This window comes from Phocoena sinus, chromosome 10 (assembly GCF_008692025.1).
Source record: "Phocoena sinus isolate mPhoSin1 chromosome 10, mPhoSin1.pri, whole genome shotgun sequence".
In the NCBI taxonomy this organism is placed as follows: domain Eukaryota; kingdom Metazoa; phylum Chordata; class Mammalia; order Artiodactyla; family Phocoenidae; genus Phocoena; species Phocoena sinus.
Window position 1 is genome coordinate 86,348,685 of NC_045772.1, and position 22,194 is coordinate 86,370,878.

At 36.6% G+C, this 22,194-nt stretch overlaps 1 protein-coding gene across 1 annotated transcript in view; it reads right to left on the reverse strand.

Moving 5' to 3' along the window:
* Positions 1–992: 992 nt before the first annotated feature.
* Positions 993–22,194, reverse strand: part of SLCO1C1 (solute carrier organic anion transporter family member 1C1) — a 53,682-nt gene continuing 32,480 nt past the window's right edge. Inside the window, 5 exon segments of the mRNA XM_032646026.1 lie at positions 993–1,215; positions 3,324–3,441; positions 15,308–15,372; positions 17,149–17,333; positions 19,571–19,736. Coding sequence (XP_032501917.1) covers positions 993–1,215; positions 3,324–3,441; positions 15,308–15,372; positions 17,149–17,333; positions 19,571–19,736 — 757 coding nt within the window.

The window sequence follows — 22,194 nt, forward strand, 5'->3', positions numbered from 1 at the left end:
AGGACCAGGAAGCCAGTGAACAGGAAATGCCTGGCATGACTTTTTCAGTTACAGAGAAACAGAGCTGTCTGGCAGACTGTACCAATGGCACCACCCTGCCCAGAAGCCTTGTGACAGATGCCAGGGAGAGCACCAAAAGGGACCACACCATCACTCACCCCATCACCCTGTGTTCCTGTTATAACATCTAAGTTTATTGTAGACTTTCAGAAATTCACTATCAAATATATTTTAGGACCACATCACAATCATAAGTCTGGAGCTGCTTATATACATTAAAATATGGGCAGTATTTAACAATATGTTTTACTCCATTGAATTCATAGAAAGACAGGAAAGCATATTAATATTAATTTTATTACTTTACAACTATGGTCACTTAAAATCTCACACATAAAATACATGCAGAAGAGTTTGTAATGGTAGAAGAGTTTGTAATTCAAAATTCAAATCCTCCAAGATCATTTACAAATACACATTTCTATATCAATTATTGTATTTCAAAAGAAAGAAGTAGCTTAAAACGAAATCTTCCTCTACATGTTCTGACTCCATCCTAACATCATCATTAAGGTGATATTTGAAGGAGACCAAGATATCGTTTAATTTTTTTAAAGTATTCTCTTATCCTAGGCAAGTATCTCAGTTTAGAAATTACTTTACACATAGCCATTAAACTATAGCGACAATTGTTCTACTAGGAGTACAGCTAATATATCAATGGGCACAGGCAAAGTTAAGCAGAATGAGTAAATAATATAAGGAATTGGTTTATAAATTAAAATATTTAAGATTAACTTTACCATCTACACCTTCTGTAACATGATTAATTATATTTGTTATCACGTACATTATCTAATACTTAGGATCAAAAACAAAGTAGACATCTTTTTTGAAAGGAGAAAGAATTTACACATTTAAAACCCTTTTGATTAAAACTTGCTTGCAGAATTTCCAGAAATTGGAAAACATGCCTTCAAGTCATCATTTGTCTAAAGCTGCGTTTCTTTGCCTGGCCAATAGCTGGGTTGTAGCAAATGATCACTTGTCGTACAGTTTTCCTTACTGATTCTTGTAGACACCATTGTTCTTTCTCTCTTGGTTCTGAAGCTTCTGTGTTTTGAAACATACTTTTTCTTTAAAGTGAAAAGTACTGCAATACTTAGGAAAATGGACATTGTGCCAAGGATCATGGTTAGTCCCAGATACATGTGTCTAGAAGAAGAGAGAATGTCCATCTTAATTATGGCAACTATCCAACTTTAAATAAAATGTAATAATATCATCCAAAAATATCAATATCAATAAAACTATCATGAGGATGGTTTTAAGAATGCAGATTCTGTGGCTATAAAAGACCTTTCTATGAACATTTGACAGACTATTGAAGGCAGTAAGCTAATATAAAGCAATTTTAGTAGTACCATCATTTTCAGTCACTGATAATTATATAATCCGTCCCATCCTCTCTGTAAATTATTTCCTTAGACCAGGTAACTATATCCCTGTTTGCCCAGAACAGTCCCAGATTATGCTAGTGTTGTCCCAGTGTAGTTTTTAATAGTGCCCCCTTTCACTCTCAGGAGTACCCAGGTTTGCATGATAAATTATGTGGTTACCCTCCCCTCGAAGCTTGCCCAAATTCACTTCTACGGAAAAACTGCAAGAAGCAACATTGAGGGGAAATCAGAGCTCTCAGTAGAGTAGACTGACTTAAGAACAAACCAGAGGTTTCAATCCATTTCTTCCATGAGTAGCCTTTAGTTCTACATTAGGTTATAAGACACAAAGGTTTGAAAGGACAGGTTAAATGATTCATGCTGGTTACCTTGTATGTACACTCATAGTCTCTGATTGAATTACATTGTCTTTGCACTAAAATACAGCCTTAGTAAATGTGAATAAAGTGTCAATTCTCCTCATAGATCAGGTCCCTTTCAAAGACCAAAATAAATTTCTCACATAACATCAAAGCCTATTAAGTCAAGCAAATTTATTTGAGATGGTCGGCTAAATTCACAGCCAACTTCCAACTTACACAGTTCAGCACCAAGTTTATTTCTCTAGAGAATACTCAGCTTGTAAAGTGAAAAAAAAAAAATCCTTCTTGCTTTTAAGCCATTGAAGTATTGCTTTAAGCAATAAGGAAACTAAATGTTTGATGAATTGAACTGAATGATACCATAGTGAAAAAAACCCATGCCCTCAACCCCATACACACTCACACACACAGAGAAAACCTTTTACTTTTATGCATTTCAAGTACTGGAATAATTGAACATCAGTTTGGCAATAAAAGCCGGACAGATTTACAGCCAAATCCAACTCTTGCCCAGAGGGATTATATCTGACGTAAATGGGACAGTTTGGCTCAGTTTGAAAAAGAATAGAATTAAACCCCAAATGTGACCTAGATTTAAATGCTTCTGAGTTTCAGGGAATTAACTCACTTGTGTGCACAAACTTTGAAAATTCTACTCTATTCTGAAATCTTATGTCTTTTTTCTTATATATATATTTTAAATGATTACTCATTTAAAATGGGAGTCAAGATTAAGAATGGGGGGGACTTCCCTGGTGGCGCAGTGGTCGAGAGTCCGCCTGCCAATGCAGGGGACGCGGGTTCGAGCCCTGGTCCGGGAAGATCCCACATACCATGGAGCAACTGGGCCCGTGCACCACAACTACTGGGCCTGCGCTCTGGAGCCCGTGAGCCACAACTCCTGAGCCCACGAGCCACAACTACTGAAGCCCGCGCACCTAGAGCCCACGCTCTGCAACAAGAGAAGCCACCGCAATGAGAAGCCCACACACAGCAACAAAGACCCAACACAGCCAACAATAAAATAATAATAAATAAATTTATTTAAAAAAAAGAATGGGGGAAAAACGAAAGATCTAGCCAAATAATCAGATAATAATAGAATTATTCTATAAAACAGAACAAGCTTTTTTAAAAATTTTATTTTATTTTTATTTTTGGCTGTGTTGGGTCTTCGTTGCGGTACGCGGGCTTCTCATTGTAGTGGCTTCTCTTATTGCAGAGCACGGCGCACGCGGGCTTCAGTAGTTGTGGCACACGGACTTAGTTGCTCCACAGCATGTGGGATCTGCCCGGGCCAGGGCTCGAACCCGTGTCCCCTGCATTGGCAGGTGGATTCTTAACCACTGCGCCACCAGGGAAACCCCAGAAAAAACTTCTTGATTAGACTCTCCTTTTCCTTACAAGCAATGAAACTACATGAGGATTATTAGTGCCAATTGCATTGTGCAAACCTGGGATGTGGTAGCCGTGAGATGTGGGAATGAGTTTGATACGGTACCTAAAAGCATTTGAGTCATATAATCTGCAGGATCCTCTACTTCCACATCTTTTAAATCCCCATTTGAGGCATGAAGTATCAATCAAAACTCCAAAATATACGGGAGCTGGGATTCCTGCTGTGAGAAAAACAAATAATTGCTACTAAAAATATACGCATATCTTTTTGGTTAGCCTATAATTAATGATTCTTGGAAACCACAGTCAGTCCAAAATTCAGTGCTTTGGAGATGACAGGGCATCTGTAGAAAACCAGAATATGTCACCCCAAAATATGCCTCTGGTATAAAGATTATTTTGAGCTGATAATTTTGAGAAGCAGAAGTCATAGGAGAAGCTCTGAAGACACAGCATAAGTTTCCTTTTTGTAAGGAAGATGCACATTTACAAAGGAAAATATTTGCAAGGGTCTCTCCCTTTCTGTACCAGGATGAGAAGAATTCCAGATTCAAAAAAGAGCTAAGTGACCCTGTTTTGCATAAAATCCTGTAAGCAAGAAGATCACATAAAGACATCGAACAGTCAGTTTAGATTATTTGGTATCTTAAATAAAAATTCTCTTTATATACATTGTCCATCTAAATAGATTATTTGCCACTGAAAAACATTTAGGTGATAACTAACTTTACATTGCTCTTAATAACGTGAAGATGTTCCTCAAGATTCAAATGCTTGCCATCTTCTGTATGTTTTAAATTTTTCATAATGGGAAATTCAAACATTCACAGAATTAGAGAGGATGATGTAATACAACCTCATGTACTGTCACTAACTTTAACAATCATTGATATCAATATTTTGCCACTCCCGTGTTATCTCTCTCCAGTCCCACAACCCAACGTGCATCCAGAAACTATTTTTTAAAATATTTTAAGAGATACCTCAGATATCACGTCATTCTCCTTATATGTATCTCAGAACACATCTCTGACATTTTAAAAAATATATCACTCTGCCATTTAACACATGACACATTTTATAATTTCTTTAATCCTATCAAAAATTCACATTCAAAGCTGAGCTCCTGTGAGCTGTGAGAACAAAGAAGAGAAAGGGAAATCTCTCCCAGCAGCCACAGAAGCAGCGGATTAAAGCTCCACAATCAACTTGATATACCCTGCATCTGTGGAATACCTGAATAGACAAGGAATGATCCCAAATTGAAGAGGTGGAATTTAGGAGCGAGATCTATGATTTTTTTCCCTTTTCCTCTTTTTGTGAATGTGTACGTGTATGCTTCTGTGTGAGATCCTGTCTGTATACTCTTGCTTCCACCATTTGTCCTAGGGCTCTATCCGTCCATGACTTTTTTTTAAAAATTCTTTTTCTTAATAATTAAGTTTAATTGTAATAACTTTATTATACTTTACCTTCGTTCTTTCTTTCTTTCCTTCCTTCCTTCCCTCCTTTAGACAACGAATCACCCCAAATTGAGGAGGTGGTCTCAGGGAGCAGGATTTATGATTTATCCCCCTTTACCTCTTTTTGTGAAGGTGTATGTGTATGCTTCTGTGTAAGATTTTCTCTGTATAGCTTAGCTTCCAACATTTGTCCTAAGGTTCTATCCGTCCCTTTTTTTTTTTTTTTTTTAAATATTTTTTAATTCAATAACTATATTATACTTTATTTTATTTTTACTGTATCATCTTTCTGTCTTTTTTCCTTCTTTCCCTCCTTCCTTCCTTCCTCCCTCCCTCCCTCCCTCCCTCCTTTCTTTCCTTCTTTGCTTCTTTCTTCCTTCCTTCCTTTCCTCCTTTCCTTCTTTCTTTAGTCATACTTCTACTAATTCTCCCTACTTTTTCTCCCTTTTATTCTGAGCTGTGTGGATGAAAGGCTCTTGGTGCTCCAGCCAGGAGTCAGGGCTCTGCCTCTGAGGTAGGAGAGCCAACTTCAGGACACTGGTCAACAAGAGACCTCCCAGCTCCACATAATATTAAACGGTGGAAATATCCCAGAGACCTCCATCTTAACACCAGCACCCAGCTTCACTCAACGACCAGCAAGCCACAGTGCTGGACAACCTATGCCAAACAACTAGCAAAACAGGAACACAACCCCACCCATTAGCAGAGAGGCTGCCTAAAATCATAATAAGGCCACAGACACCCCAAAACACACCACCAGACGTGAACCTGCCCACTAGAGAGACAAGATCCAGCCTCATCCAGCACAACACAGGCACTAGTCCCCTCCACCAGGAAGCCTACACAACCCACTGAAACAACCTTAGCCACTGGAGACAGACATCAAAAACAACGGGAACTACGAACGTGCAGCCTGCAAAAAGGAGACCCCAAACACAGTAAGATAAGCAAAATGAGAAGACAGAAAAACACACAGCAGATGAAGGAGCAAGATAAAAACCCACCAGACCTAACAAATGAAGAGGAAATAGGCAATCTACCTGAAAAAGAATTCAGAATAATGATAGTAAGGATGATCCGAAATCTTGGAAGTAGAATGGACAAAATGCAAGAAACAGTTAACAAGGACCTACAAGAACTAAAGATGAAACAAGCAACGATGAACAATGCAATAAATGAAATTAAAATCACTCTAGATAGGATCAATAGCAGAATAACTGAGGCAGAAGAACGGATAAGTGACCTGGAAGATAAAGTAGTGGAAATAACTACTGCAGAGCAGAATAAAGAAAAAAGAATGAAAAGAACTGAGGACAGTCTCAGAGACCTCTGGGACAACATGAAACGCACCAACATTCGAATTATAGGGGTTCCAGAAGAAGAAGAAAGAAAGAAAGGGACTGAGAAAATATTTGAAGAGATTATAGTTGAAAACTTCCCTAATATGGGAAAGGAAATAGTTAATCAAGTCCAGGAAGCACAGAGGGTCCCATACAGGATAAATACAAGGAGAAACACGCCAAGACACATATTAATCAAACTGTCAAAAATTAAATACAAAGAAAGCATATTAAAAGCAGCAAGGGAAAAACAAATAACACACAAGGGAATCCCCATAAGGTTAACAGCTGATCTCTCAGCAGAAACCCTACAAGCCAGAAGGGAGTGGCAGGACATACTGAAAGTGATGAAGGAGAATAGCCTGCAACCAAGACTACTCTACCCAGCAAGGATCTCATTCACATTTGATGGAGAAATTAAAACCTTTACAGACAAGCAAAAGCTGAGAGAGTTCAGCACCACCAAACCAGCTTTACAACAAATGCTAAAGGAACTTCTCTAGACACGAAACACAAGAGAAGGAAATGACCTATAGTAGCGAACCCAAAACAATATATAAAATGGAAATAGGAACATACATATCGATAATTACCTTAAATGTAAATGGACTAAATGCTCCCACCAAAAGACACAGATTGGCTGAATGGATACAAAAACAAGACCCTTATATATGCTGTCTACAAGAGACCCACTTCAGAACTAGAGACACATACAGACTGAAAGTAAGGGGATGGAAAAAGATATTCCATGCAAATGGAAACCAAAAGAAAGCTGGAGTAGCAATTCTCATATCAGACAAAATAGACTTTAAAATGAGGACTATTAAAAGGGACAAAGAAGGACACTACATAATGATCAAGGGATCGATCCAAGAAGAAGATATAACAATTGTAAATATTTATGCACCCAACATAGGAGCACCTCAATACATAAGGCAAATACTAACAACCATAAAAGGGGAGATCAACAGTAACACATTCATAGTAGGGGACTTTAACACCCCACTTTCACCCATGGACAGATCATACAAAATGAAAATAAATAGGGAAACACAAGCTTTAAATGATACATTAAACAAGATGGACTTAATTGATATTTATAGGACACTCCATCCAAAAACAACAGAATACACATTTTTCTCAAGTGCTCATGGAACATTCTCCAGGATAGATCATATCTTGGGTCACAAATCAAGCCTTGGTAAATTTAAGAAAACTGAAATTGTATCAAGTATCTTTTCCGACCACAATGCCATGAGACTAGATATCAATTACAGGAAAAGATCTGTAAAAAATACAAACACATGGAGGCTAAACAATACACTACTTAATAACGAAGTGATCACTGAAGAAATCAAAGAGGAAATAAAAAAATACCTAGAAACAAATGACAATGGAGACACAACGACCCAAAACCTATGGGATGCAGCAAAAGCAGTTCTAAGGGGGAAGTTTATAGCAATACAAGCCCACCTTAAGAAGCAGGAAACATCTCGAATAAACAACCTAACCTTGCACCTCAAGCAATTAGAGAAAGAAGAACAAAAAAACCCCAAAGCTAGCAGAAGGAAAGAAATCATAAAAATCAGATCAGAAATAAATGAAAAAGAAATGAAGGAAACAATAGCAAAGATCAATAAAACTAAAAGCTGGTTCTTTGAGAAGATAAACAAAATAGATAAACCACTAGCCAGACTCATCAAGAAAAAAAGGGAGAAGACTCAAATCAATAGAATTAGAAATGAAAAAGGAGAAGTAACAACTGACACTGCAGAAATAAAAAAAATCATGAGAGATTATTACAAGCAACTCTATGCCAATAAAATGGACAATCTGGAAGAAATGGACAAATTCTTAGAAATGCACAACCTGCCAAGACTGAATCAGGAAGAAATAGAAAATATGAACAGACCAATCACAAGCACTGAAATTGAAACTGTGATTAAAAACCTTCCAACAAACAAAAGCCCAGGACCAGATGGCTTCACAGGTGAATTCTATCAAACGTTTAGAGAAGAGCTAACACCTATCCTTCTCAAACTCTTCCAAAATATAGCAGAGGGAGGAACACTCCCAAATTCCTTCTACGAAGCCACCATCACCTTGATACCAAAACCAGACAAGGATGTCACAAAGAAAGAAAACTACAGGCCAATATCACTGATGAACATAGATGCAAAAATCCTCAACAAAATACTAGCAAACAGAATCCAACAGCACATTAAAAGGATCATACACCATGATCAAGTGGGGTTTATTCCAGGAATGCAAGGATTCTTCAATATACGCAAATCTATCAATGTGATAAACCATATTAACAAATTGAAGGAGAAAAACCATATGATCATCTCAATAGATGCAGAGAAAGCTTTCGACAAAATTCAACACCCATTTATGATAAAAACCCTCCAGAAAGTAGGCATAGAGGGAACTTTCCTAAACATAATAAAAGCCATATATGACAAGCCCACAGCAAACATCATCCTCAATGGTGAAAAACTGAAAGCATTTCCACTAAGATCAGGAACAAGACAAGGTTACCCACTCTCACCACTCTTATTCAACATAGTTTTGGAAGTTTTAGCCACAGCAATCAGAGAAGAAAAGGAAATAAAAGGAATCCAAATCGGAAAAGAAGAAGTAAAGCTGTCACTGTTTGCAGATGACATGATACTATACATAGAGAATCCTAAAGATGCTACCAGAAAACTACTAGAGCTAATCAATGAATTTGGTAAAGTAGCAGGATACAAAATTAATGCACAGAAATCTCTGGCATTCCTATATACTAATGATGAAAAATCTGAAAGTGAAATCAAGAAAACACTCCCATTTACCATTGCAACAAAAAGAATAAAATATCTAGGAATAAACCTACCTAAGGATACGAAAGACCTGTATGCAGAAAATTATAAGACACTGATGAAAGAAATTAACGATGATACAAATAGATGGAGAGATATACCATGTTCTTGGATGGGAAGAATCAACATTGTGAAAATGACTCTACTACCCAAAGCAATCTACAGATTCAATGCAATCCCTATCAAACTACCACTGGCATTTTTCACAGAACTAGAACAAAAAATTTCGCAGTTTGTATGGAAACACAAAAGACCCCGAATAGCCAAAGCAATCTTGAGAACGAAAAAAGGAGCTGGAGGAATAAGGCTCCCTGACTTCAGACTATATTACAAAGCAACAGTAATCAAGACAGTATGGTACTGGCACAAAAACAGAAAGATAGATCAGTGGAACAGGATAGAAAGCCCAGAGATAAACCCACGCACATATGGACACCTTATCTTTGATAAAGGAGGCAGGAATGTACAGTGGAGAAAGGACAGCCTCTTCAATAAATGGTGCTGGGAAAACTGGACAGGTACATGTAAAAGTATGAGATTAGATCACTCCCTAACACCATACACAAAAATAAGCTCAAAATGGATTAAAGACCTAAATGTAAGGCCAGAAACTATCAAACTCTTAGAAGAAAACATAGGAAGAACACTCTATGACATAAATCACAGCAAGATCCTTTCTGACCCACCTCCTAGAGTAATGGAAATAAAAACAAAAATAAACAACTGGGACCTAATGAAACTTCAAAGCTTTTGCACAGCAAAGGAAACCATAACCAAGACCAAAAGACAACCCTCAGAATGGGAGAAAACATTTGCAAATGAAGCAACTGACAAAGGATTAATCTCCAAAATTTACAAGCAGCTCATGCAGCTCAATAACAAAAAAACAAACAACCCCATCCAAAAATGGGCAGAAGACCTAAATAGACATTTCTCCAAAGAAGATATACAGAATGCCAACAAACACATGAAAGAATGCTCAACATCATTAATCATTAGAGAAATGCAAATCAAAACTACAATGAGATATCATCTCACACCAGTCAGAATGGCCATCATCAAAAAATCTAGAAACAATAAATGCTGGAGAGGGTGTGGAGAAAAGGGGACACTCTTGCACTGCTGGTGGGAATGTGAATTGGTTCAGCCACTGTGGAGAACAGTATGGAGGTTCCTTAAAAAACTACAGATAGAATTACCATATGACCCAGCAATCCCACTACTTGGCATATACCCTGAGAAAACCAAAATTCAAAAAGAGTCATGTACCAAAATGTTCATTGCAGCTCTATTTACAATAGCCAGGACATGGAAACAACCTAAGCGCCCATCATCGGATGAATGGATAAAGAAGATGTGGCACATATACACAATGGAATATTACTCAGCCTTAAAAAGAAATGAAATTGAGCTATTTGTAATGAGATGGATAGACCTAGAGTCTGTCATACAGAGTGAAGTAAGTCAGAAAGAAAAAGACAAATACCATATGCTAACACATATATATGGAATTTAAGGGAAAAAAATGTCATGAAGAACCTAGGGGTAAGATAGGAATAAAGACGCAGACCTACTGGAGAACGGACTTGAGGGTATGGGGAGGGGGAGGGGTGAGTTTTGATAGGGCGAGAGAGAGTCATGGACATATACACACTAACAAACGTAGTAAGGTAGATAGCTGGGGGGAAGCAGCCGCAAGGCACAGGGATATTAGCTCGGTGCTTTGTGACAGCCTGGAAGGGTGGGATGGGGAGAGCAGGAGGGAGGGAGACGCAAGAGGGAAGACATATGGGAACATATGTATATGTATAGCTGATTCACTTTGTTATAAAGCAGAAACTAACACACCATTGTAAAGCAATTATACCCCAATAAAGATGTTTAAAAAAAAAAAAAAAAAGACAACCCTCAGAATGGGAGAAAACATTTGCAAATGAAGCAACTGACAAAGGATTAATCTCCAAAATTTACAAGCAGCTCATGCAGCTCAATAACAAAAAAACAAACAACCCCATCCAAAAAAAAAAAAAAAAAAAAATTCACATTCAAACTTTTCTGAATGTGTTCAAAGCATTGTTTTAGAGTTGGATCATTCTAATCAGGATTCAAACCAGGTAGGCAGGAATAAAGAGGTAGACATAGAGAATGGACTTGACATGGGGTGGGAGGGCGAAGCTGGGGCGAAGTGAGAGTAGCACTGACATATGTACACTACTGAATGTAAAATAGTTGGCTGGTGGGAAGCAGCAGCATAGCACAGGGAGATCAGCTCTGTGCTTTGAGATAACCTAGAGGGGTTGGGATAGGATGGGAGGGAGGCTCAAAAGGGAGGGGACATGGGCACATGTGTATGCATACGGCTGATTCTCTTTGTTGTGCAACAGAAACTAACACAGTACTGTGAAGCAATTGTACTCCAATAAAGATCTATTTAAAAAATTTTAGTTGATGGCTCTTTATATCAGCTTCTTCTCCAACTTTTTTTTTCATACTAATGATTTTTGAAGAAAGACATTTGTCCCGTAGAACACGCCACAGTCTGGATTTGACTGATTGCTTCTTCCTGACGTCATTTACTTTGTTCTCCTATCCTTCATTTCTCCAATAACCTGGTAGTTAGCTCCTGCATAGACTCTGGCAGGAACAAGGCACGGGTGGTTCTGTGTGTTCTGGCAGAAGTCACACGCTGTCTACTTGCCACTCTTTGTAATGTTAAAATGGATCTGAGACTCAGGCTATGCCCTCCATTATGAAGTTTTTCATCCATTTTCACCTATAGCTCTCAGCAAATGTTGATGAGGTTGCAAAACAGATGGTTAAAAATTATATTATTCCTTGTGTAAAATTATTTAGGATTTTTCTATAAAAGAGAATTTTCCTTCATGACTATTTATTTGATTACTTCGAAGTATAGTTTATTTCGAAGGAAATATAGAAGGAAGGCAGGATGAATGCTCAGTTCTTTCCATTTATCAGTTTTAAAAGTAATGAATTGGTGCCCTAGTAGTCTCCAAAATTATTTAGGTATCATTACAGATTTACGTCTTTTTATATATTCACTGTATTTCAAGACATGGCAGATATTATAATAATTAGTTATGTTATATATTAATATAATAATATTGTTTATATTACGTATATTGTTTTCAAATTATCTCACCTTAGGCCAAGCTCCTCAAATTGGTCCTGTGTCCTTTTGACATATCCCTTTGATAGCTTTCTCACTTTCTTGCACAAAAGTTGTCCCACAATCATCTTATGCATTTTCTACCCTAGACCTTGGTCAGTTCTCCAAGGTGCTGTGGTTTCTTTATTGAGGAGTGATATTTAGATAGCACAGATTCATTGCTATGGGTGCTCATTTCTCCTGGGTTAAATAGATTCTAGATTTTTCAGGAGACAGAGTTATAAGATACACATTATTTTAAAATAAAGCTATATGAGTTCATATTAACATTTTAAGTTTAAATTAAGAATGAGTTTTACTTATTTTATTTTATGCTTTATCGCTTTTCTATTATGCTGAAAATATTGATTCCTAATGATATTAACATAATATCTTATTTACTTTAACCTGAAAATACACAATAGTTTTAACATAACAATGCCAAAGTTAGTATTAATGACAAGACCATAAAATGTACTGAAGCAATGGGGATTTGGTAATAATCCTATTTTCCATGTAGTTTAAAGTTTTTTTCTGTATGGTTATGTCACCCACGTAATATAGAGTTAGTTTTGGTTTGTTTTACGAATTTCTTTGGTTCTGTTAATTTAATTATTTTAAATTATATAAAATTTTTGCATGCTTTCAAATTAAAAATTGTACAACAGTTACATTTACAAAGTCTCATTTCCATCCTGTTTTCTCTCCCCTTTTTCCTTTCTTCCCTAACAGGTAAAGTTTTTATAAAAATAGTATTAGTTTTTAGTTTATGCTTCCATTGTTTCTTTTTGTTAATAAGAGCAAATACCTCTGTGTGTGTGTGTATAATATTTCCACCTTTCTATACTTACACCAAATGCATCACTATATACATTGTTCTACATTTTGCTTTCTTTCACTTAAAAGCATATACTGGAGATCACTTGATATGAATTGTGTCCCTCCAAAATTCATATGTTGTAGCCCTAACTCCCAGTGTGATTGCATGTGGAAAAAGTAAGAAGATAATTAAGGTTAAATGAGGTCATAAGGGTGGGGCCCCAATCTGATAGGAATGGTGTCCTTATAAGAAGAGGAAGAGACACCAAAGGTCTCTCTCTCTCTGTGCACTGAGAAAAGATCCAGGGAATGAACAGTGGGAAAATGGCCAGCTGCAAATAAGGAGAGGTCTCACCAGACACCAACCCTATTGGCACATTGATCTTGGACTTTACAGCTTTCAGAACTATGAGAAAATAACTTCCTGTTGTTTAAGCCCCTCAGTCCAGGGTGTTTTGTTATGACAGCCAGTACTGACTAATATACTTGGTAACATTAGAGAGAGATTTTCCCCATTTGTCCATACAGCTGCATAATATTCTATTATGTGGGTTTACTATAGTTTATTTAACCAGCTCCTACTGATGTACATTTAGACTGCTTGTAGTCTTTTACTATTGTAACTAATGTCACAGTGATTGAACATCCATAAGATTAGACTTACTTCATACTTTTGCTAACACATTTTTGACATCAATTCCTAGAAGTGGGATTGCTAGGTCAAAAGATAAGTAAGTCTTTATGTAATTTTGTTAGTTATTGCCAAATATCCCTCTCCAGAAATAGTATAATTTTCATAACAGCAGTGTATAAGTGTATCGATTTTCTATTTGTATTGTAATACATGACAAACAACATTTGGTAATTTGCCTATCTGATAAGTAATAATCAGTATCAGTGTAGTTTTAATTTGTACTCTTCTTATTATGAGGGGTCTTTACCATCTTGTTATATATTAAGAGGTATTTACATTTATTTTTCCATGAAATGGTTGTTTATATCTTTTACCCCATTTTCTCTTAGGGTGTTGATCTTTTTGTTCTCAGTACTTAGGCGTTCTCCTTATAATAGGGATATTAGCCACCTGTCTGTTATATACATTGAAAAAAATTGTATGTAGTTTGTCATTTGCTTTATGATATTTTTGTCATTTTCAAGTATATATATTTTTTATTTTTTATACAATTTGGAAGGTTACTTTCCATTTATAAGATATTGGCTATATTCCCCATGTTGTATAATATATCCTTGAGCCTATCTTTTACCCGGTAGTTTGTGTCTACCACTCCCTCATCCCTATATTGCCCCACCACCACTGGTAACCACTAGTTTGTTCTCTATATCTGTGAGTCTACTTTTTTTGGGTTATATTCACTAGTTTGCTGTATTTTTTAGATTCCACATATAAATGGTATCATACAGTATTAAGTATATTTTCATTTTTATGGAATCAACTTTATCAATTATTTCTTTTACTTGAGATCTTTTTCACACTGTAGGTTATATCTGTGTTCTCAAAGGGAGGTAGATAGATTAATTACAGCCAGGGATGTACTTCAGGCTCAATAGCCTTTTTTCTAGATAATCTCTGTTTTTATATTGTAGAATTAGAGCCAGCCATGATGGCTTAAACCTCCATTTTTGTTGTTTTCCCAATTTTATCAGGATTATATTCTATCTTCACATATATCCATTTTTATATCAAGATTTATGTAAACCATAAGATTTATATAAAGCTCTGAATTTGTTTTTCTTCCAGGTAGTTCCTCTCTGTCAAGTTACAGAGGAACATTTACAATGGTTTTTACTATCTTCTTTAGAATATAAACTCTTTAAGGACAAAAACCTCATCTAACTTAATCACTCTGTTTTTTATGGGTTTTAACTAAAGAATATTGAAAAATCTGGTAGTCAGAAGAAATCATTCCTATTACGTTTAACAAATTGTGAATTCAAATCCACACTTTGATAGTTTGAATGATCTTATCTTTCTACCAATGATATATCCTAGTATTGAGAGTAGCTCAAAAGAATTCCTTCCATCTAATAACTTAAAAAATTATATTTAGACTTCAGCTTTTCTTACTGATTTAATTTTTGCTTTCCTCTCAGAGGGCTCTTTATAACAGCAATGGATTTTTTGACACTAGACCCATGCTAGATGAGACAAGATTGTTAAAAAATGCCACTACTCTTATAATCACTTTATCATGGGTACAGCATTGGTTCTCAATATTTCTGAAAAAAAGGAAGAGTGTAGTCAAGGAAAAGAGGGAGGGAAGAAAGATATGAAGGAGGGAAGAAGATTAAAAGAACAGGGATCTACTACTGACATCATTCAGTTATGTGTCATAATTCTGTAAAAATATTTAGAAAATTATTCAAAATACACTTGTAATGGCTACCATAATTAAAGCATAGATTATACTTACCAAGAACTCTTACTGCTAAGGTGTAGATACCCAGGGCAAAAGACTTAAGTTGTGGCTTAATGCACCTAAAATCAACAAAAGCATTATGATAAAAAATATAATAGTACATTAAAGCAAATAGTAATGTCAGTGATAATCTACTGAACACACATGAAATGATGTTAGAATTCAAGTAGCATTTATGGAGAATCCACTAGTATTCTAGCATAGGGAAAGCAAATTATGTAAAAGCCTTGTTCCATTATATGCAGTGTATCGAGGAATTTATAGTTAATATTTCTAAAAGGTAAATCACTCTTACATGACATATTCAAATGGTGTTAGGTAAAGTAAAATCAGATTTAATCAGTAAAATAACAAGGACTCACAGGGAAAAAAACTCTAAGAAATTATAAGAATTTGAGGCACAGTAAAGGATTAATAACCTATAAGTAGTTTTTGTGGGGTTTGGTCTAAAAGCACAGGACCCTATTGACTCAAGTTGAATCAGAATAATTGTGACATGTTAAGTGTTTTTGCTAAATAGTGGGGACCTGAATTTACCAGTCAAGTACAAAAGTACCTAAAATAACAAGACCATCCTTAATATGACTGTATAACTTTAACTGATGGATTGGCCTATAGATTTTAGATGTATAATCATGAGGATATATAATAACTACTGAGTGTTAACCATAGTAGTAAGTTCTTCATATGTATAATATTTAGTCTCTGCTTTAAAAGAGTCTAAAATTACAACTCTTCCCCTTGAAGCAAATGACATTTTCTTCTGACATCAAAATAAAGTGTGGTGCATTTGAGGGACTGGCGGTAAGGAAAATTCTTCCTCTATTGGCCTGATTATTCACTTGACCCAGGTGACTACTTGGCACAAGGTAAGCAAATGTTGGAGAAATAGGTACCCATGAAGAATGATCCTGGTCTGAGAATTCTGGGGCAATGCTTTCCCATCAAACCCATGTTTCCATTTGAAAGCATCAATATCTCATGTTCTCCTTAAGCCCTTTTACAAAAACAGATTTCTGGATGTTAGAACCTATCTTCTGTAGATCTTTCCTAATCAATTTCTATAATATAAGTTGTGGGAAATTAAAGCTATATACAATATTTTGATTACTTTCATTTTAGAAAAACTTAATATCCATCTTTTGATATATGAATTAATTTCAAAATCACATAATCCATCTCAAAAGATTGATTTACAATAAAATTTGACTTTTCATGTTTAACAATTTTATCGAAATTTGTAATATCTTTAGGTGATTTCGATCAGTTGTTTAACAGTAATACTTACAACACTAATTCAATGAGGAGGAAAATTTTATCACTGAAAATACTTGTTACAAAACTATTTTTTTTTTTTTCCCGCAGTATGCGGGTCTCTCACTGCTGCGGCCTCTCCCGTTGCGGAGCACAGGCTCCGGGTGCGCAGGCTCAGCGGCCATGGCTCACGGGCCCAGCCGCTCCGTGGCATGTGGGATCCTCCCGGACCGGGGCACGAACCTGTGTCCCCTGCATCGGCAGGCGGACTCTCAACCACTGCGCCACCAGGGAAGCCCAAAACTAATATTTTAAAATTTGAATTTACTTATATATTTTATCGAGATCTAGGATAGGAGAGCCAATAAAAACTGTTCAAGCATAAATTATAACAGAAAAACTTCTATTCAACCACATTATCTATATAAAAACCTAAAGTGGGAAAAGCATAAAAGTAGAACAAGTTTCCTAAGAGAGCCGTAAGGAATCATAATGATTCCACAGAGCAGAGTTTGAAATCACTGCTGTAGATGATCACAGTATGTCATGTTAAAATTGGGGCAGGGAGAATCAGTGTTCACCTCAGAAGCAATATGTATCCAGGTATCCCGCCTAGAGATAAAGTATAGGATGTGATGACTGAAATTACAAGGAAATACAGAAACATTTGGGGACATCCATTATCTTTTTGACATCTGCCCACCATGCCTGAGGAATTTCCTGATTCTGAGGTGGCAATTCCCACACAGGTGCAGTTATTAAATATCTGTAACACAATAGGGGAAAATCCAATTATTGAGGTAACTTGTATATAAAATTAAAGACAACTATTTATTTTAAAAGAATTTATAGTATACATTTATTTCATAAACAATGGGGAAGTTTTTATTTTTCTGTGTTAGAATATATCAAGCAAAGCAAAATCTAGAGAGACATTTCATTATCCAAAGAGCAGATGGTCTACAAACTATTGAACCTATAGAACCATCTCCAAGCAAATCCCACCAAAGCCAACAGTACCTTATGTTCTTCTCTACCACTTCTAAGTCTAAGCCACCATTTTTGCTTGCTTTGATTATCGCAATGGTCTCTTCATGTTCAACATGTTTCTACTCTCTTTTCCACAATAACCCAAGTGAGCCTTTAAAAACAGCAGTCAGATTGCATCACTATTCTCAACCTTCCAATGACTTCCCATTGTACTTGGATAAAATCCCAAATCCTTATAGTGGCTTCCACACTATCCATGATGCAGCTCCTGAATCCCACTCTGATCTCATCGCCCAATGATCTTCCTCCTCTCCTTCTACTTCAGCCACACACATGGGTGTCTGTGGGGCCTTGGCCAACCCTCAAACATGGTGAGTCTACCCAGGCCTCATGGCCTTCCTATTTTCTCTGCTGAGCAATTCTTCTAGGCAGTTACATGGCCAGCACACACACTTCAGGTCTCTGGCATGCAGTGTTTTCAATAAATGGAAACTCTGGTTAAGAAAAATCTTCCAGTGCAACTAGAGATTATCATATTAAGTGAAGTAAGTCAGAAAGAGAAAGAGAAATGCCATATGATATCCCTTATATGTGGAACCAAAATACGACACAAATGAACCTATCTATGAAATAGAAACAGTCACGGACATAGAGAACAGACTGGTGGTTGCCAAGGGGGAAGGGTTTAGGGGAGGGATGGAGTGAGAGGTTGGGGTTAGCATATATAAGCTATTATAATATAGAATGGATAAAAAACAAGGTCCTACTGTATAGCACTGGGAATTATATTCAATATCCTATGATAATAAAGGAAAAGAATATTTTTTTAAAAAGAATGTATATATATGTATGACTGAACCACCTTGCTATACAGCAGTAATGAACACAACATTGTAAATAACTGTACTTCAATTAAAAAAAAAAAAGTAAATCCAAAGTAAAAGAGAAAAAGGAAAGAAAAACCTTCAAGCAGTTTGGGCCAAGGAGTAGAAGCCAAAGATCGGGCTTGGGGGAGGAAAGGAAAGAAGGAAGAAAACGAAGGGAAGGTGAAAACTCAGATTTCAGATGGGTGGGTGGTCTTATATCACTGTTGCTAGAGACCAATCCTTTCTTCTCTGAATAAAATGTCAAAAATAATAAACAGAGAAAATCAACAAGGATGAATTTGTCTACAGAAGTGTTTGCCTAAGCATTCTTATCTAGTTGATAAAAATACATAAATATATGTGTGGTTTAATTTTCAGCCCTCTAGGACTGTCAAATACAGGCAGATTTCATCAGCCACAAGTATAAAGCCATCCAGTCACTGTGCCATATACACAACGAGTGTAAGGAAGAATCTCTGCTTGGGACAGGGATGTAAAGGTGTGATTAGGCGGATGAATCTATTAATGATTGAAGTACATAATACTGTTCACAGCTGGTTTCCTACCTATAGTTCCACCCTCATCTTCCTCTTACACCCTACAGGAACCCTTCATTCCAGCCACCTACTCTTTTAATCATTACACACATTAGCTTGATATCTTGGGCAGAGCTGTCCCAGAACCATCAACCTCCTCACAATTGGATCCCTGACCCCTGGGTCTAGACCTTTTGGGCTAGACTTCCTAATACTGGCCTCTATTTGCCCTGTCCTCTAAAACCTGCAAGGACCAGGGGTCAGGAGAGATGGATCCCAATGCAGATGTTACTATATGATCTTGTGACTGAGACTTTCTCATTTGAAGCTAACATTCCTTATAAACAAAATGAGAGAACTAGATTATATAATTACAGAGTTCCTCCAGCCTATTTCATTATTCTAATTCTGATGGTAATTCTTCCAACAACTCTAGTTCTACTAGCAATGCTTATATTTCCTGTCTCCACACAAAAGAACAAGGGCAGAGTCAAAGCCAGGGATTCGACCGGTGTGGTCTGCTCCTAGGTTGGTCCCTGAGCCCCCATAGGATTGTATAGTTAAGCATTGTCGCAGGCCTGTGGTCACACACTTTAGAGAAGATGTCTTACAGTAGTCTTTCCACTCCCGGTGGAGGTTTGACAACCAGCAAGGCAAGCCGATGCATATGTAATTCCATTTGCACCACACATGGGTTCCCATTTTGTCTCTGAACATTTGCATCTTGAGTTGCAATCTGAAAAGAGAGCTCGTTCATGATAAGAGACAGGTTTGGTTCTGAAAAGAAATGTAATGGTATAAAATATTACCTCTTAGTAGGCAGCACCCTAATACTTGCAAAAATCAATGTTCTTGGGTGACATAAATGGCACTGCCAACAACGTTTGCTTTGGGGGAACACAATTGTCATCAGAAATGCCAGCTTCTGATCATTAAATGTGAATCCACTATTAAATAGCTTTCTCTTGAAAGTTATCTTTCTAGGTTTACAACTTCACATGATACCCAGTTCTTGGCTGATGGCTTTTACTAACAACTACTGACTCTAGAATCTTCTAATATTTTTCTATGCAGTGATGTATGAAAACAACTAACAAGATAGAAAAGTAAAGTAAACCTTAAGAGCAATTTATGACATTACTCTTATTATATATCAATATAATAACAACTTATATGATATTCCATCTCATAGAACTACTATGGATTTTGTCACCTCAAATGTAAAAGCAAAAGACCTTTGAGATGTCTTCTAGCAGGATGAAAGGGTGTTTAACTAGGCCTCCTAAGAAGTCATCCAGGGATATGTCATCTTATTCTCTTCTCTAAGGCGTTAAGTTTTAACTGAGACTGTGTTGTAGTATCTGAAAGTATAAATGTGTCTTTGAAAGCCTAGAATCAGACCACTATGGACACTGTAGGGCTGAGATTTTAGAAGGTTAGAGCTAAAAGAACCGTGAGTGTGATCTAGGCCAACTTCTCATTGGGCAAATCAGGAAAGTCAGGTCCAAAGTAGGCAGATAATTTGCTCAAATTCACGTTTGTTAGTGACAAACCCAGAATTAGAACCCTTCCAGGCCTCTGGATTCTACATTTTTGTCTTGCATCAGACTTATTCTCATCATTGCAGAAGAAAAATTTCTTCCACTATCATATCTAAAGCTTATCTATAGTGTTCCTGTTTAATGTCCAGAATCAAAACAGCCTTGTGGAACAAAGAAACTCTGGATAACCCCTGGAGAGCATGTTTATTTTATAAAGCCAATTCTTTTATATTACTGAAGGTACATTAAACTTATCACTTAGGGCAATCTTGAAGCAGAAATTAATTGCATGTATGTTTTATGTAGGATGTGTTGACAGTAGAGTTGTTATTTAAATTTTTAATTATGAGTTTTATCAAATATGCCAGAATGTTTATGCTGAAATGAGATTTTTCTTTCAAAATAGCCATGTTGGGAGGGGAGAGATTTCCCCAGTGATGTTGCTTTTTCTTTGGCTCCTTCCAGTAACAAAGCTGCTCTTAAAGGTTAAATCTTTGCCACTGTTGAGAATATTCTAAAAAGACATGGAAAGCAATTTCAAAAGAGGGGTTTTAAACAATGATAGCATTATTGCAATATAGTTATAGTCTTTTGAGATGAACTGCTTTCAGGGGCTAGTATTCAATGAATAATTATTTTGTATAAAAATATTTAATCTTTTATTATCATCTGAGTATACTTTAATGTAAATCTCAAAATTTTTCTGTTGTTGTCTACTTACATATTTGCTTTGGCTTAAAGATAGCATAATGTTGTAGAAAGAACATTATACTTTGAGGAAGTTATTTGACCTTTCTAATCTCAGTTCCCTTTAAACGTGGGTAAAAAAACTTACTTCATAAAGGCATCTGAAGGTAGAAGTGAGATAATAAAACTAAGGTGTTTTCTAAATTGCAAAACATAAAGTACTTTACCACTGTCCATCCACCATGAGGATCTTAGGGATAGTAAAAGATGGCACAGGGCTTCTCCTCGCTCCAGAATCTTCTTGCAGCTACAACTAACATTCTTAATCTACATTGCTCACTGTTACCAAGGCAACACTACACTCCATTAAGTCTAACTGTTGCTTTGATAACTCTTAGAAGCAACGATATATGAAGTTTGCATTCATTAATTTTCCTGAACATTTTAGATGGCAAAAGTATAATTGATGTTCACTTAACAGGGGAAACCAGGATAATGAAGGTAATGGAACATGAACACAAGACAGATAGATAAATGTGGAAGGAAGCTGGAGAGCAAGCAGTGAGCAAGAAGCAACTGAACCATCAGGAAACAGAACATAATGTCAGGAGTGTTGGCCTTTGAACCACAGGCGAAATTTTAGGCAGTCAGGCAGATACAATCAGGGAGGCTGGCCTGGCAACTAGTAGCAGCTCAATAACTTTTTTTAAAACAAATAATGTATAGATAGGTGGAAGGATGAAGAGAACTGCCTCTGGTAACTCAGGTTCAGGGTAGAGTGATAGCAAGGACTCTTGGAGGGGAAGGGTGAAGTAGTTTTAAGACCCAGCCTTTAGACTCTGGAAACGAATCACCCACCCCAGGCAGGATGGCATAAGTCTGAAAGCATCAATAAATATTCTTGTGATCAGCTGCAGAGAGCTAAAGAGAACTGGAATGTGGGTCACTGGGTTGAGGGATAGCCATTTTCTCCTGAAATTTCCCTTGATTTGAGTAACAGAGACTAA